General features: G+C 39.3%; 1 protein-coding gene across 10 annotated transcripts in view; it reads left to right on the top strand.

The window, feature by feature from the left end:
- Positions 1 to 18,005, top strand: part of hrh2 (histamine receptor H2) — a 72,060-nt gene that overhangs the window by 50,751 nt on the left and 3,304 nt on the right. For 6 of the 10 annotated variants that reach the window (XM_016997362.2, XM_016997363.2, XM_016997361.2 and 3 more), the window contains one exon: positions 3,891 to 5,597. In XM_016997362.2, coding sequence (XP_016852851.2) covers positions 4,522 to 5,597 — 1,076 coding nt within the window. In that variant the 5' untranslated portion in view covers positions 3,891 to 4,521. Of the gene's footprint in view, positions 1 to 3,890; positions 5,598 to 12,279; positions 12,423 to 18,005 lie in introns of all 10 variants that reach the window. The other 4 variants (XM_062970221.1, XM_062970220.1, XM_016997366.2 and 1 more) reach the window with 2 other exon arrangements.

The following is an 18,005-nucleotide window of genomic DNA, read 5'->3' as shown; positions in this document are numbered from 1 at the left end:
TCTCATTTTCCACCCAATACATTTCCCTCTTTTGTTCAATTTCCTCTTTCTGGGGACAGAATTGAAATGTTGATTAATACATCAATTTTTCAGAAGCCTATATTGTTTGTTCAATCCAAAAACATCTTAAAGATTTCTTCTGCAAGAGTAGCACAGACACAAAGGGGCTGAGCACCTTTTTGTAAAGTGCCACCCCATCCTCTTTTTTTCCCCAATTGGCAAAAGCCCGAATAGGCATCGGTGACATTACAAATGTATCTTGTTTGTGCTAGACAGTTACATCATTTTTGATACCATTTAACTACCATGGTGTGGAATTTTATCATTTTGTAATACATTTGAAATGTTCATCCAACTACAAATTGCCATGGCAGTTAAAGTGGAATGAGAGTGCTCAATTTGTGTAGCATGAAAGAGTCACACTGCACGCTCTAACATGCTCTACGCCATCTTTGGAATTGCCCTGTCAGTATAGTTATACTAATCAATCTGCCAGTTAATAGGTCTTTAAAATGCTGTATAAATAAAAACAACTAGCAAATTTTGGTATAAAAATTATAAAGCATACTAAATAAAGTCCATACTCCCCTTTCTTTTCTATTTTAATGAAAAAGTGTAATTCATTCTATCATTTATTGCTTCACTTTTGAAGTCTGGTTCAGACCATTGCTGAGTTTTTGATCCGAGTGAGAGATATGGAATGAATATGGCATAGTGGCCTGAGTGTTGGACAAGGGCTCTGGGAAACCAGAATCCGGATCTCTAATCAAGTCACACACTCTAGGCCTAAGAGGAAGGCAATAGCAAGTTTCCTCAGAATAAAACAAATGCAAAAAAACCCCCTCTATGATAGGATTATTTCAAACCAAAGTTGGCTTGAAGGCTCAGAACAAAAACAGACAGATGGAGGGATTTGCAATTTATCAAGAGATAGTTTAATTATGATAATGCTCCAGTCTACTAGCCTACTGTTGTTCTCTTGAATTTCTTTTATTTCCTTCTTAGTCTGAAACAGTTTGCAAAATGAGCTAATATCTCTAGCAGTGTTAGTTGACAAAATAAAAAATAATCCCTATGATGGGAAGTATTGAAGATGAAAACTGGAATGTCAATGCATCTTGTTATTGTTGCTCTGTGGGTTCAAATCATTTCTGAATAATGGTGGCCTATTGCGGGGATTTCTTGGCCAGATTTGTTCATCCTTGATAGGAGGCTGTGAGTATGTGATTTGTCCAAGGTAACCCAGTGGGTTTCCATGGCTGAGTGGGAGATTTTAACTCTGTTTTCCCAGAGCCCTGGTGCAGCATTGCAACCACTAAACCACACTTGATATGCTGCATAAACTACAGACTAATATAGATTTGGCTGTCAAATAAGCCTGAAGTAGAGCAATGTCAATGATCTCCCAGTTAATTTCCTCCACCCTTTAGAACAAATCCACCTTGTCCAACACAGGTTAAATATCACTGATGATGATTCTAAGATTTTGAGTACCATATAAACTCATGTATATATGAGCCCCAGTGGCGAAGTGTGTTAAAGCACTGAGCTGCTGAACTTGCAGACTGAAAGGTTGCAGGTTCAAATCCCAGGAGCGGAGTGAGCGCCCGCTATTAGCTCCAGCTTCTGCCAACCTAGCAGTTCGAAAACATGGAAATGTGAGTAGATCAATAGGTACTGCTCTGGAGGGAAGGTAATGGCGCTCCATGGAGATGTCTACGGACAACACCGGCTCTTCGGCTTAGAAATGGAGATGAGCACCAACCCCCAGAGTCAGACATGGCTGGACTTAACGTCAGGGGAAACCTTTACCTTTAGCTATATACTCATGTATAAGTCTAGAAATCTTAGTAAAAAAATCAACCCCACAAAAACTGGGTCAACTTATCCAACAGGCAATGTCAGACCTATTCCTTAACGTTTATATTTAAAAAAAGAAGCCACACCCCTTTCTGAGTAGAATGGCAAAAGGCAACAGCATAGCTCAGCTCAGAGGAAGCACCAACCCTCTATTTTCTCTGTCGTGGCACCACGTCTGGATTTTATAATGCCTCGGTGGAGAGATTGCTATGGTGGCCAAAGGCTTCTGAGCCCTGAGGTGGCATTCATGCTTTCCCCTCTCTATGGACGTATCCAGAAGTCATATCAAAATCCATAATTTTGACACCAAAAACTGCCCTCAACTTATACGTGAGGACAAATTATACATGAATACAATAATGTGTATTTATAATAATGTCCAGTATTCCAGAGGAAGAGAGAAACCTGAGATCAGAGAAAATAAATGCTTTCTGCAGTTCTGTTGATTATAAAAATCAAATTGCCTTCAAAACATATCCAGTTATGTTTAGAAACAAGATTCTTTGCGTTTCTAACTCTCATTACAGGTAATTATTTGGTGCTTTTCTGCCATTAAAATAATAAACCTTTCTTTTGTTTTCCATATTACATTTATAGAAAATTGGTTTACAGCCATAAATTTCTGGGTTTTTTAAATAATGGAATCATATCTCCTGCTTCTGTAGGTGAAGCTCAGTTTTCAATTAACCCACTCTTTTCATGATCACTTCTGAAATCATTCTAGTTCATTGACTTGTTTGCTTCAGCTTGAATTTATTATTTTTTTGAGGTGGCAGGTAAAAGCAGTTTTCTTCAGCTGCTTCCTTCAGTTGCCCTATATGCTAATGGTCATGCTAGCTGGGGATTTTGGGAGCTGTCACCCATCAATGTAATTTTTCTGAACCATTTTATTTCAAATTTGCACCTGTGCTGCCTTAACATCACCAATACATCCATGGCCAAAATGAAAGATGGGGATTAATCAAGTCAAGTCAACTTTATTTATACCCCGTCCCATCTCCTCTTGGGAACTGGGGCAGCTTTAAGAAATAATAAAAAATGCAACATTTCTATATATAGAAATATAGCCTGTCCCCTTATCCCTTTTCCATAGACTTGCTTCCATGGTTTCACTTAACAATGCTGCAAAAATATTCTCTCCAGAAGGGTTTGTGGGCCTGTCTAGGGCAATTCTATGGTATTACTCCTGCCCAGGATTATGAGATAATAGCACTTTAGAACCTTAAGAAATCCACAAATGGAAGTGTTTGTAGGCATCTCTAGATCCTCTAATGCTATTCTATTATATGTTTCCATCCCTAGTCATAATAAAGGATTCTCTATTATTTGCTGTTTCAGGTATCCATGGGTGGTGGCAGTGGTGTTTTTGGAGTATATCCTTCATGGATACAGTGGCCATAGTATATAATTTCTTAAAGTAATTGCCGTTATCCTCCTACATTACTCTTATCCAAAATATAATCAGGACACACACTGTGTGGGAGTGCTCCATAACCTTGAGCAGATTGTTGGTCCTACATATTTATCTGATCTTAGCCTTTGGCTTAGCCCCATCTGAGCCATGGCTGATGTGCTCAGTAACCATAGTGATGTGATTGAAAGCACAAACTGACTGGGGAAGATGAGAGGAGATGTTCTTGCTGCGATGCAGTGCCTTTGCAGTTTGGGGAAGTTCTGGATGCTTCACTGAGCTGTCACCTAAGGGTTCATAAATAGAAATCCTTACCTACTTCTTAGGACCATGGTCATGGATGGATTCTTGGAGTTGTATCCCAAAAATGTAAGTTTCCAAGTTTAACTTAGAACATAGGGAAAAAGAATGTAGTGCTCTGCATAAATGGATACAGTGCTTTTTGTTTGAGCTAAATTAGGGAAGATCAGGTGGCAGGTGATGGGAACGACCCTTCCTATCTGACATTTTTGAAAGCTGCTGCTTATAATTTCTTAGTTCATTGAACATACTTGCTGACCTGATATAATATAGCTCCCTGAATCCCATCCTTATCATCTAACACTATTTTTTCTTACAGATTTTGCCCAAGAAAGAGTCTCCATCTTGCTTCTCTCCAGTTATTATAATTTACCTTCAAGATATGTAAGTGGAGAAATTGCCTAAGAGTAACACAGCTGGAACTCTACCATTTCTTTTTTGGCCTGACTTATGAAACCAAGTACAACTTCTAACGTATCGCATCACTTAATATGTCCCAATGATTACTGTGAAAGCAGGAAAAAGAAGGTGAAGAAAAGGGTGAGACCAAACCAAAAGAACTGGCTAGAACATAAGAAACATGAGAGGAAACCTGCTAGATTGGGAACCCTAACAGATCCAGCCTGGCATCTTATTTCCAAAAGGAACTCTTGGTGGAGCATTGCAAACAGGAGAGTTTCAATATGTTCAGCACAATATTTTTCCTGGATCCTTCCGCAGCAGAATGAATGAGATGAGGACTTGTTTAGACATACCAGTCTTCCTATAGATATATGTATAATCGGAGATGGTATTAGATTTCTCTTGCTGAGGAAATGCATTTTGTCACATTTTATAGGGGACAAATAGAAGAATGCAGATAAATTAGAACCTGACATAGCAGTTCTTTCCAAGGCAACTGCCATGTAAATCTGCATAAAATAAAAACGGGAGTTGTGTCTCCTGTCATCATGAATTCTACAAATGTTACAGACAGTTCTCTCCACCAGGTGCTGATTGGGATTACCCTTACAATCCTTGTGGTTGTGACTGTTTGTGGCAATGTTATGGTGTGCCTTGTAGTCTGTTTCAATCGAAGGCTCCGCAGCCTGACCAACTGCTTCATTGTCTCCCTGGCCTTCACGGATCTGCTACTGGGCTTATTGGTGATGCCCTTTTCAGCTACATATGAGATCTCTTCCCATACATGGTCCATGGGCATTACTTGGTGTAATATCTACATCAGCTTAGATGTCATGTTGTGCACAGCCTCCATCCTCAACCTCTTCGTGATTAGCCTTGACCGCTACTATGCTATCACGGCACCTCTCCGCTACCATTCTGTGGTCACTCCCTTCCGGGCAGGTGTGGCTCTGGTCCTTATCTGGGTAGTGTCACTCATGGTCTCCTTCTTGCCCATTCATTTGGGCTGGAATACCAATAACACAACTATCCAGAATACACACGTCATGGATAGAAAACAGGAATGCATGCTTGAGGTCAATGCCCTGTATGTACTAGTGGATGGCTTGCTTACTTTTTATCTCCCTTTGGTTGTCATGTGTATTACATACTACCGTATATTCAAAATAGCCAGGGAGCAAGCACAGAGAATAAACTACACCAGCTGCTGCACAAGCACTAGAAATGCATTGCCGACTTTGAAGGAACACAAAGCCACTGTGACCCTTGCTGCTGTGATGGGAGCCTTCATTATCTGCTGGTTTCCTTATTTTACAGTGTTCATGTACCGGGGCATACAGGGTGCAGTATGTGAAACATTAATGACCATTGTCTTGTGGCTTGGGTATGCCAATTCAGCCTTGAACCCTATCTTGTATGCTGCACTGAACAGGGACTTCCGGACAGCTTATCAGCGGTTGCTCCGATGTAGGAAGGTGGTACCAGACGCCAGGAAAATACCTCTGAACCAGGAGATGAGGGACAAAACCTCTAATCAGACACAGTGTAAACTGGAGGATAATTCTCTACAGCTGCATACAATGGATGAAAAGGGAAATTCTCTTGTCCAAGACAGCTTGGAAAGGTAAGATGTTTCTGTGTGACCTTGTAGACTTTATGATATTGTTCTGATGGTAGTAAAAGGACTGAAACTGAATAACATCTTCTTTGATTCTGAATTCATGTGAAATTTTGAAGTGGCACTAGCTTTCTAGACAGTTTTATGGGCCAAGCATCTACTGATAGAGAATACTTTAAAAAATTAGGGCTTGTGGTTAAATGCCATTAAATCAGCTCCAACTCATGGCAACTCTGCCATGAGGTTTTCTCAGCCAGACTTCTTGAGATTGATTGTGACCATAAGGCAAACGTATCACAGGGATTTCTTGACAAAATTTCTTTGGAAGAGCTCAGCCATCATCCTCATTTGAGTCTGATAAAGAGTAATTTGCTCATGATCAATCATTGGATTTCCATACATGAGTAGAGCTTTGAACTGTGGTCTCCTGGAGCTCTGTTCTAATATTTACATCACACTGGCTCTTACTCAGGGTTTGTTTATCTTCAAACTTGAGAAATTCATTCAGGAACTATTTTCAAAATGGTTAAAGAAAATCTACAAGATGATCTTTTGATTCCTAATATGTTTTTAAAAGAAATGAAACTGGAGTATCTCTCTTATGAGAGTTATGAGAGCCAACATATGTAGGCTTTTCAGTTTTGGGTGAGAACACTGGGAGACTATACTTTCAAATTCACTTGGTAATCCTTGGGCAAGTCACATCTGCTTGCCTCGGGGAAGGCAAAGGCAAAACTCCTCTGGACAAATACCATAAGATAAGCCCATTATAGATTTGCCTTAGGTTCAGCATAAATCAGTAATTATCTAAACATACACAGTAACGCTTTCTTAGAGGCATATGCACAAATTCTTACATCAGAAAATATGACATTTGTGCTTATAAATGTGATATCAGCACACATAAAGGATCTCTTTTTATATCACATCTCATGAACCTGAGTTCAAGTACCAAGGAAAAATGGATCAAATTTGGGAGTCCCAATCTGGAAGAAAAGTGGGGTAGATGACAATGATTGGTGATGATAATGGGTGAATGGAATGCCAGTCATTTGGGTTTAAAAGTTATTAGTAAAAGGGGGGAAATCCCATAGTAGCCTTTTCTGTAAAACATGCTTTTTTTTTACTGGCAGACCAATACATAGGCCAGGGTTCTTCATTAAAAGGTGTAAAATAGTGGTTCCCAAATGTTAGTCCTATAGATGTTTTGAACTCCACCTCCCAGAATTCCTGGCTGTTAGTCAAACTGCTCATGACTTCTGGGAGATGAGACCAAAATATGTGGAGGACCAAAGTTTGGGAACCACTGACGTGTAGAATGTAATAATGTATAGATATAGCTCTCTTCCCCTGGCAGCCTCCAACTTCTGGAGTTGTAGTGGTGGATATTTACAGGCTGTAGAAAGGGGAGGGAAAAATGGGGCAGCCAGGCAACATCTGGCAGTGGCTACAATTCTGTAAGGGGAGATAGAAGTAAGGCAGCTCCAGATCGCCAGCTATGCAATTGCCTATTCCTATAACAAGACTGGAGCTGGTAGCACTAAACTACAAAATAGGATGAATTTATACTGGCTAGTATATTCTGAGATTTGCAGTCCAAAACAAATCCAAATGATTGGACTTTTCCAATCATTCCTACAAGATGTCAGGTTTTATGTGTTACCCATACTTCATTAAATTAGAGGAAGCTCCCCAGAGTCACAAAGATCTTGCTAGGGATTTGGAAATATATGCCCTTTCTGTCCTTAAAATCAATGGCAAAACCAGCATTAGGTAGATCTTTGATACAGTAGAGTCTCACTTATCCAGGCCTCGCTTATCCAAGCTTCTGGATTATCCAAGCCATTTTTGTAGTCAATGTTTTTAATATATCATGATATTTTGGTGCTAAATTCATAAATACAGTAATTACAACATAACATTACTGCATATTGAACTACTTTTTCTGTCAAATTTGTTATATAACATGATGTTTTGGTGCTTAATTTGTAAAATCATAACTTAATTTGATGTTTAATAGGCTTTTCCTTAATCCCTCCTTATTATCCAAGATATTCGCTTATCCAAGCTTCTGCCGGCCCGTTTAGCTTGGATAAGTGAGACTCTGCTGTACTTTCACTTTCATATTGATTTGGTTGTGTAGTGGAGGAAACAACATTTTCTCCTTGAGGGTCCTAACAAACCAATGAGATCATAATCATTTGTTCTTAGGAAAGCCTTTGTTCTTTTGAATGGCAATTACGAGAGTGAAGTAGATGTTTGAGAAAGGGAATAGACTGGCACATATCCAAAGCTTAAAGTACTGAAGGAGATCCTACGTAATCAGCAGTGGAAAGAACTCATGTGGGTTTAATTGTGTAATCCCTTAAGCAAATAATAATAAGATTTAGGTTCTAAGAAGAAGGTGGGCACAGTTGATAACCAGGCTATAGTGATTGTATTCCTAAAAAGCAAAGGAAAAGGTGGGAGTAGTGGTGATACTCCTTGCTTCTCATAAGCACTTCTGAGTTCCCGTTTCTTCCCAAACTTTTATCTAAGGCTAGCACTACAGCTGGGTCAGTTGAACAGAAATTGTCCAGCTAGCGGATAGTGCTTGCTTTTGCAACCATGATCCCAGGAAGTGCCAACAAAGATTTGATTGTGTTGTCGAAGGCTTTCATGGCCAGAATCACTAGGTTTTTGTGCATTTTCCAAGCTGTATGGCCATGTCCCAGGAGCATTCTCTCCTGACATTTCATCCACATCTATGGCAGGCATCCTCAGAGGCAACCTCACAACCTCTGAGGATGCCTGCCATAGATGTGGATAAAATGTCAGGAGAGAATGCTTCTGGAACATGGCCATACAGCCCGGAAAATGCACAACAAACCAAGGATTTTGTTCTTCTCTTTTTCCATGGCTGACTCTGGTATGAGGTCATAAAACAAAAAGTCATATTAATCTCTTTCCACTTTTAGTCACTGATGTTCTTGGCTTCACACCTCTTTCTTTCTCTTTACCCTTTCTGCTTTTCACCCATCGCCTCCTATGCTTCCTTCAGCTTCTTACTTACTCCTTTTAATTATCCACTTAAACTAAAATAGGTGCAGATAAAAGTTATTTTATTATATACTTTATTATAAAAATGAGTATGCCACAGATTATTTTTGGGACCCTTGGCTTCATCCAGCATGCAGAACCTGCAATCTTACACTGACCTTTGCACTCCGTTCATCTTGACAGGGAGTGAGGAAGCAAAAATGCAGTGGGTCAGTTGTACAGAAAAATATTTTGCAGATGCTCAGAGACTCTCAAAAATTCAAATTAAGTGTTCTACGCTCGTTTTACTGATTGATCTTCATTAGCTATCAACGTGCCCTCTGTGCCCTCTGTGTAAAATAAAGGACTTATCCTTTAATAAATAAAATATTTGAAAGGGAGTGGATTTTAATAATAACTTTAATATGTTTCATCTCTGTTTTTGTAACTGATTTTATTTTTTCTTAACTTCAGTAAGTTTTCTGAGATCCCATTACTGAAGGAAAAGTCTGGATACAAAATAATAAGCAATCTTTCTTGGGTATAGTGGGTTTTCTTCCTGGGTGTAAATGAGTGTAGCATTGAAACCTGAATCAGTTGGTTTGCAGAAAGATTACTAGATTGAGAACTATGTTTATGTAAAAAATCTTACTCTTTAAAAACTCTCCTTAACTGCTAACACAAGTTCTGCATTTCTATAAACCTGGCCCATTAATTTATTCAACTCTCATTTTCTAAATAAAGAAAGTGCCTTATTAGATCCCACACTGTTCATACAATGTGCAATTGAATGGAAAGCTTTGGAAAATGCAAATTGCAGGTGTAGGTGAGTGATATTGTTTGGAATCTTGGTAGGAAGGGCGAGAGGAGTTTTATATCTCTTTCCACTTCATGTCCAGTTTGTTGGGGGAGGTTTGTGCGTGTTCCTATTTTTACTAGTGAACCATTCACTAGTAAAAAATAGTTTCCTTTCCTTTTTAATGTTTTGTGTGTATGTGCCCATGCCTTTAAGTGGCCTGTCAAGTTATAACAACTGCATGGGTTTCCTAGATTTTCTTGGGCAAGAAATACTCAAAGGTGGTCTTGCCCCTTCTTTCCTCTGAAATCTAACCTCCAAACCCGGTATTCGTTTGCAGTTTCCCATTCAAGTATTATCTGAGGTTGACCTTATTTGGCTTCTAGGATAAGAAGGGATCTGTTGGCTAGGGTATTTACGTTACTGTGAAATAAGATGCCAATATGACATAAAAAATCCAAGAGATGGCAAATGAAAGAATGCATAAAAATTATTGAGGAAATTTTGGGTGTAATAAGTGTAATAAGCAGTACAATAGACTGAGTGGGAAAATCTAAAAGGACACTTATTCATAACAGAGTTGAGAAAGTAATTGTAAAAACTGATATACAGTCATTCATCGCCGGGGTTGAATTTCTAGATTTTTTAACAAGTGTTTGTCTAGGTTGCACAAGGGATCAGGCAAAAAATCAGACCACAGAGAACCTTTATTCTCCAAAATATTGTATTCAGACCCTCAGATTCTCCGAAAACTGCTGCTAGGCGGCCCCTTATTTCTCTGTGGTAAGAGTCACCTTGTGACAGATTCCTGTGGGGCTGTCACCCAAAAGTGCAACTAGGCCACCGTCAAATCAAAAAATTTTTTCCTTCAAATGAATACTTCTGTATCAGTGATATGGTGGCTGAGAACATAGTACATTGGTGTTCATAGTTAAAGTGTCAGTTATTCTTACCTATAGTATGTTATCATACAAATATACATAGAACATAAAATATAAAATAAAATATAAATAAAGCGATAAAATATAGAACTGATACTACAAAGTAGCCAAAAGATAATCCACAATGAAATCAGAGAAATCTGTCAAAGTAAACAATTCCTGAATTTGTAAAGTATTCCACATCTCAGATGCTATAACTGAAAATGCTCTCTCCTTTGTTGATATGTAGCCTGTATGGGATACTAGTGTATGTACTTTGGGAGATAATGTGCAAGGAGAAATTCAGGACTCCTCCACGCAGCCATATAACCCAAAATATCAAAGTAGATAATCAACAATATCTGGTTTGAATGAAATTATCTGAGTCCACGCTGCCAAATAATCCAGTTCAATGTGGATTTTATACAGCTGTGCGAAAGGGGCCATAGTATCTCCTTGTACAACACACTAAGCAACAGCAGCTCAGGGAAAAGGAACGCTCAAGTGTAGTTTCTTCTTGTCTCCTAGCCACTGTCTGAACACAAGGGTGCACTCAGTGACTTTCCTACCGTCTTTGGGTAACAAAGGACCTCATCCCATTTGGGGGGGAGGGGAGCAGGGAAAAGCCGAGGGACTTCTTCTATTGTTGCCTTTCATGCCTTTCCATGTACAGAGAATTTCTGTCTCCCCATCATGTGTATTGTTAATGGCAATCACCATTCTATTTGCCATCATAAACCAGGACAACAGAGACATCTAGCAGTTGCCACCACACATTAAAGTACCCGCTTTTCTATGCTTCCAAGTAAATTGAGAAGTCTGGATTCGGGTAGCACTCAACTCTAAAAATGCCAGTTACTTTAAAAGTCCAACAGGCAACTCCTAGAAGTAGTCTTCTATCATTTGATGGCCTCTGTGGGATGCCATTTTTAAAATGTCTAGAAACAGGAGATGTCTGCATGTGGTGAGGTCCTAAGAAGGAACAGCTCCACAGCTGTCAATAACCAAGGGAACTGAATTGCACAAGATGTCAAAATAGTTTCTATCACAGAATCATTGAGTTGAAAGAGACTAAAAGGGCCATCCAGTTCAACCCACTGCCTTGCAAGAACACACAAAGCACACCCAACAAATGGCAATCCAGCTTCAGCTTAAAATCTCAAGAGAAATGATGTCATAAGAATACTTTTCCAGACCTTGTTCTACCATAGAGATAAAGCAGGTGGGAATGGGCAGAGGAGAGTATGATTTATTTGAAGACATCCTCTGCTTGGAGGGCTGTCCAGTCCTGGTTGAAAGATGAAGAATTATAGGACAGGAGATCAAGGAAGGGTTTTAAAAGCATCCATCAGCAGTTAGCATGTGAACACCATAGGGTACAATAGACATGCATGACACCTGCAGGTTTTGATGCAAATCTGCATTATCCTCTGTCTTCTTTTTTGTTCATGCATTCTGTGTGTGTGTGTGTGTGTGTGTGTGTGTGTGTGTGTGTGTGTGTGTGTGTGTTATACAAAAGCGACCATCATCCATATGATATACAAGTACTGAGGCAACAGGGTTAGAATATTTGAAGTATTTTAACAAATAGTGTTTGCAGCTTTTGTATCTAAGTTGCGTGTGGAAGTGATTTGTATTAGATATGAAGAGAGATGTGTTCATTTTCACTGCAGAAGAAAACACATTACTGATGACAGATGCAGCTGTTTTGAGTTGCAATTCTGGTTTTCCTCACTGGTTCATATTGAATCCAGACTTGGGTGATATAAACCAGAGCTTATGGAAAAAAGTGTGTCATTGTGTTGCCAAGGTACAGGACACAAAAAAACCCTGAAACACATATCTTTTAATTATATTATATTCTGGTGGCACTGACAGATCCTTCCTTCCCCTTTCTCTCTCCCTCCCCTGCTCTCCTTTTCTTCCTCCCTTTTTCCCCCTTTTCATTTTTCAGCTCTGGCACTTTTTCCTAAACTGCAGGCAGGCCAGGCCATTAGCTGTGACACAATTCTAACTGTCCTGTTCCAAAATCCATGGAAGGACAGAAGGAAACAGTTAGATTTTCTGCTGTGGAAAATTAAAAGCAGGGGTGCTTGGGTGAGTATTTGTGTTGTGTTGCATTAAGAAAGTGAAAAGGTCCTTTGATACTGTTGAATGATGCTTCTTCCTTCTATGGCCATTAGCTATTTAATTATTATTGAAATTCTTCAATTTGAAGAAACCATCAATTGTAAGGCATGCACCAATTTCAGTACAAACCAACAGAAAAATATTTCTATTTATTTTTAAAAAGCACCTGTGATTCTAAGACGCACCCCATTTTTAGAGAAGTTTGCATGCCAAGGAAAGGACGTGAGCCTTAAAACTGAAGAAAAATGTTATTATTTTTGAGATTTCTCAAGCCTTTACTATAAATTCATGCTATCTTGGATTTTTAACTGTGAAAAGCCTTTTCCATTGGCTTAATGGTAACTCTACCTTGGGCTGGATTGTCAGTCATGCTCTCAGTGGAGTGGGATCCTATATTATTTCAGGTGGACCCAAATCCTTGTCACTTTCTCCCCCAACCTCCGATATCTGTCACTGACAGCAAACTTTTACTGTATACTTTTTAATCAAGGATGTTTCCGGAGACAACTACTGGTGTGCAATTTCTATGTTGCTTTCAATGCATTTTATATGTGAACCAATTAACATTTTAAATTTGTAACCCTTCTGTGTTTCCCTGTTGTTTCCTTCATATTTTTTCTTTCTGTGGGAAATCACTTAAGTAGGGAAATACAAAATAGCTGTGCAATGTTTTTGGATTGGCAACAGCAGGAAATGCATTTTTGGACTGGGAGTTTAGAAAGTAGGAAATGGGAGACAGATATAATAAAAGCTTCAGTCCCTCTAAAGCTAATCTCTAGGAAAGAAACTTCCAGGAAAATGTAAGAGCTCAGGTAGATAAAAGGAGGCCCATGAGAAGAGTTATTTCCCTCATAGTACCATGGAATGCCCAGGAAATTATGAATAATTCCTTTTTGGTTCTCAGACTGGATTAGTCTCTGGAGAATAATTTATCTGACCTAACTGCTAGTCCATACTGGAAGATGACATCATAAAACTTCCCTGTCTTTGCAACATGCTAAGCTTTGTTTAACATTTCCTGAAGGAACATTTCTGAGAAATTTTGCCTGAACCAGTGAATGTCCAGTTTCCCTGTGGGGGCTAATCATCCCAAGACATGAATGAATGTCTGCATTCTCCCCAGCTTCTAATATTTATCAGATGGAAACCAGTGTGTGTTTTCTGCATTAGAAAAGATAACATTTTATGACAGTCATTGTAGAACTAAAAGGAAACCAATGAGGAAAGAGTAGTCTGGGGATATTGGCTGGGTGACATGAGGTTTTACTGATCCCTGTTCTTTCTGTCTTTGGAAATCACTGCATTTCTCTTCACCATCAGTAAGACCAGCTATGGGAATGGGAGGGAGGAAGATCAAGTAATCTCCCTTCATTCCTCTCTGCATGATTTAGTTGGAGATGAGGCTTCGAGATCATACAATTGTCAAAAACATGTAAGCCTAAATCAAATAGTAATAGAATTTGGAAATTAACACTTATATTAAGTTTCAATAATCCACTGAATTTATTCTAATGAAGAATAATATTGTATCCAACCTTCACACACTGAGTAATTAAATGAGGGGTCCGCTGCCCTTGATATACATCATAAAGTATTGGGGTAAGCAAATGGGAGCCTAATTTAAAACTGGAGTGAGCATACTCAGAAAGTGAGGGGGGCATTTTTAGATCACTGTGACTCTTGGCAAGCTATATCAGTATACTTATCAGTGCTTGAAGTCATTCTCAGTCTATTTCAAAGTATGTAGTGTGGTAGGTTTTTTGGGGGGGCATTCTTGTTGTTTTGAAGGAGGGTCAGAAACAGCATTAACATAGAGAAATGTGCTCCCTGTGATTTTTTTTCAGCTGAAAAAAACTTTTTAAAATGGATGTTGCTTTTGTAAATGGGGTTCAGGGACCCAGGAGGGTCTAAAGACACATTATTCATCCCATGGGTCACACCATTTCCATTCCTCATTTTAAATAATGTATATATACTGGGGTCTCTGTAGATCAGTGTAAATACTCTACATTTTTATCAAAAATGGAACCATCTTCTCTGAGTAGAGTGACAAAGGGCAAACGCTGCAGTGCCTTTTTGAATGCTAGGCCCCTAATCTTGCATTGGTGCTTTCTCCTCTTAAGAATAACCCTTGGCTTATCAACGGGTTGTGTAAAAACACCTGCTTTAGGCCTTAATACTTGCCTTCAACTTATACATGAGACTGACTTATGCATGAGTATATTCGGTATTCATTTTCACCCATGTATCACACAAAAAAGAGATCAAAGCCGCCGAGGGACCAATGTCAAGATTTGGGGCACAGGTGACAGCTGACGCAAAGCAGGTACAGACTTAAATACATAGGCCTTTCATCCACCGTTTTTGTTCTTTCTCTGCAGATATCAGAGGGCACATTGTCAAGGAGAAATCTTATCTGCTCCGTTACATTCAGGATGTTGTCAAAGAGGATAGCATATAACTGAATGAGGGACATGCTGCCTCGATTAGCTGTACTTCCCCTTCCCTGAGCATTTCTTGTGGTCTTCTGTTTGCAAAGGACAGAACTGTGGTGCTGCAGCACCCACCCACATGCATGCAAACAAGCATACAAACATATACGGAGTCTAGAACTCATCTCAATGAAGAATCTCAAAATAAAATATCCATCTGAACAAGCACTTTTAGGTGAAATCATATTTGAGGATCAATTCCATCATACAGGCCCCCCCCCCACACACACACACATCTCATAACTGTTTCCTCTATGTTCATAATCTACACCAGATGGAAAGTCAGAATTAGTCATCTATAGAAAGTTAGAAGTTCAGACTGTAATGGAATTAGTATTTACAGTGAGACTGGAAAAGAAAACCTGGGCAGGGCTTAGCAAGGTAAGGTCAGAGTCACCTCTGCATACCGTCTCACAGCTTTCTGCTGCTGATAAGCTTGCTCTTTCTATTTGCCTCAGTTTTATTGATAGTGTCGTGGGGGTTTAAAAATAATAATAATGAAGAGGTCACTATGTCTGCCCAAACTCAGATACAATTGTTATGCTGGCTCCAAGACAGGGTACTTATAACCTTGCGCAAGATCACACACGCTTGGCATTTCTACCTATGTGAGGGAGAAAGAAATGCGACTGCTCCAGTGCATGTCAATACCTCCTTCAAATGGGTCTACTCCCTGGCAACACTTAAAACAAGCTAGCAGGGAATTTACAATCAAGTCACCTCTTGGGGCTTGTAATGAGGTTTCCCTGAAAATGTCCCTTGGTCCCAGAATATTTATGTGACAGGCAGTGACCCTTGAATGCATTCATCAGAGAGGCCAAAGTGGCAGGGACAGCAGTGGTGACTGAGCCACTTGATGTCTTTTGAATAAAGATGAGGGGGCACAGCGTGGCCCGAATGGAAAAGAGTAGAGTCCCTGCGCATGACAAAACTACTTGATGAGCAGGCAACAAAGTGGGTCACTGACACCCTCAGAGGCCTGCTCCGATCTCTTACCTAGACCATTAACTTTCTTTGCATTCGTGTCTTTTCTGTTGGCAAAATGACTGTTAGAGCTTCTCAAGAGTTCTGTTCATGTCTCACTAGCTACAGATTGGCCTCTCCTCGGGAGTTCTTTGCCTTTTGCTTGCCCTGCAGAGGAAGATCATGGACAATTTCGGGCTTCACATACTTATATCCATCCCCCCTTGACAGGAAAGCGAAAAAGTCAGTTAATAGCAAAAGGTCGTATTTCAGCTCATGTCAGTGAGCAGTCCAAGCCTTGTACAAAAAAAGAAGTAAATGTAACTGAGGACTATATTTAAAGTGGTAGCTGCCAGTCCTTGAATTTAAGCTATTATAGTTTATTTACATCAAGTTTTATTTCAATCAGTGTTTTCTACATGTACACTGTAATTAGGAATCCAGTGCCTCAAGGCAGCTACCATATTTCAGTGTCTCCAAGTCTAGGAAAAGCTACCATAATTTTTAAAATCATGACAGTCGTATACATGATGTCAATGTGAGGCTATGATTTTGTACAGATAGCATACTTCAATTTAAGTGTATCCCATTCAAAAGCTTAACAACAGCTCAGCCTGTTATCTGTGCAGATCCAGAGCTTGTAAAAGTTATTTTGGGAGAATTATCCAGTTGGCAGGGTCAATGGCCACAAAAGGCCTGGGAAGTTTGGACTTACTAGTGATACCAGTATATCTTATTGCTCTGCACATATTTTATAGCTGGAGAACTTCACTCAAAATTTTCTTTGGGTCCTCTGCTGGGAAAAAGGTGGGATATAAAATAATTATTCAAGCTGAAGTTCTTCTTTTTGAAAATACAATATTTTCTTGTATTGGCAAAGATCTCAGCAACCAGAATTGCTGGGATCCCAGTAAAACCTCCCTGTAGATGACTTAGAGATGTTGGGATTTTAAGCTATTTAAATAAAATAAAAGCTAAAAACAGGCATACCATAGCAATCAAAAACTATGAAGACAGATCTCCAATGCTTCCACAGAAGCACTCAGTTTTGCCATTAACAAGTTGAATGCTGATGTATATTTTAATGAGTTGGGAAAGGAGTGACTTTGGAGATCCTCTACATCCACATCCTGTTTCTTTATCTCTCCCTGTCTCATCATCAACCAGCTTCCAGTTTCACAGATGTAAACCAGGACACCTCTGACTAAGCATCATCAGAATGTTGTCAAGAGGGTAAAAGTTATTATTGAGAAGGTCACAGAGGCCAGGAGAAGTTGAAACAGCTTACTTTTGCCTCAGTCTACTGGGTAGAGCAAATTTCTGCCTTTCCTCTCCTCCCTGCTGAGTTGAGTGCAAACTGCTTTTCACTTTGAATTCAGGCTTGCATAAATGCTGGAGATCAGAGCACTGGACAATGATGTCCTGAGCACTCATCTGTGCACAGGGTTCCTTGGGAGAAGCAGGACCCAAAAGGCACCTCATGACTACAAGAGTGCGGCAAATTCTTTTCCCCAATGCTCCAATTTCCAGAGTCTCAGAAAGATTTTGATGAGGAATCTGTCAAGCTTCAAATATAGATGCAATGAAAATGCAGGATTTCAACTGTAATTTGCTTTACCAAGAAATCTGCACCCTTCCATGTTATTGTAGCCATGAATTGTCTCTGAATTTTAGTCTGGACTTTAAAGGAGTTATCCAAAGTGCTGAACCCTGTCTCCAAAATAATGTGCAACACCTTTTTTTTTTAAAATATAAATCTTTATTAGAAGTTTCCATATATATTATAAAATAGCATTGGGGAAAATAAAGAATAAAAAGAGAAAAATAGGGGTAAAAGTGAGGGGGCAGATAGAGGGAAGACAGGGATGGAGGAAAAGAAAAAGAAGAAAAAAAAGAAAAAAAAAAAGAAAAAAAATTAATTAAAATAGGACTTCCAGGTCATCCGGTGGGATTGGTCTTCTGCTCGTACTTCTTTCTCCTTCTTCATCCAATCTTTTTCCTTTTGTGTGTGTGTATATCTGAATGTGTGACCTCTTTTTTATTTGTTTATCCTTTCTCCTTCTTATTTATGTAGTTCTCCACTTGTTGCCAATTT

Source organism: Anolis carolinensis, chromosome 2, assembly GCF_035594765.1.
Source record: "Anolis carolinensis isolate JA03-04 chromosome 2, rAnoCar3.1.pri, whole genome shotgun sequence".
NCBI lineage: Eukaryota > Metazoa > Chordata > Lepidosauria > Squamata > Dactyloidae > Anolis > Anolis carolinensis.
The sequence above is the reverse complement of the archived record's forward strand: the minus strand, read 5'-3'. Positions and strand labels throughout refer to the sequence as shown.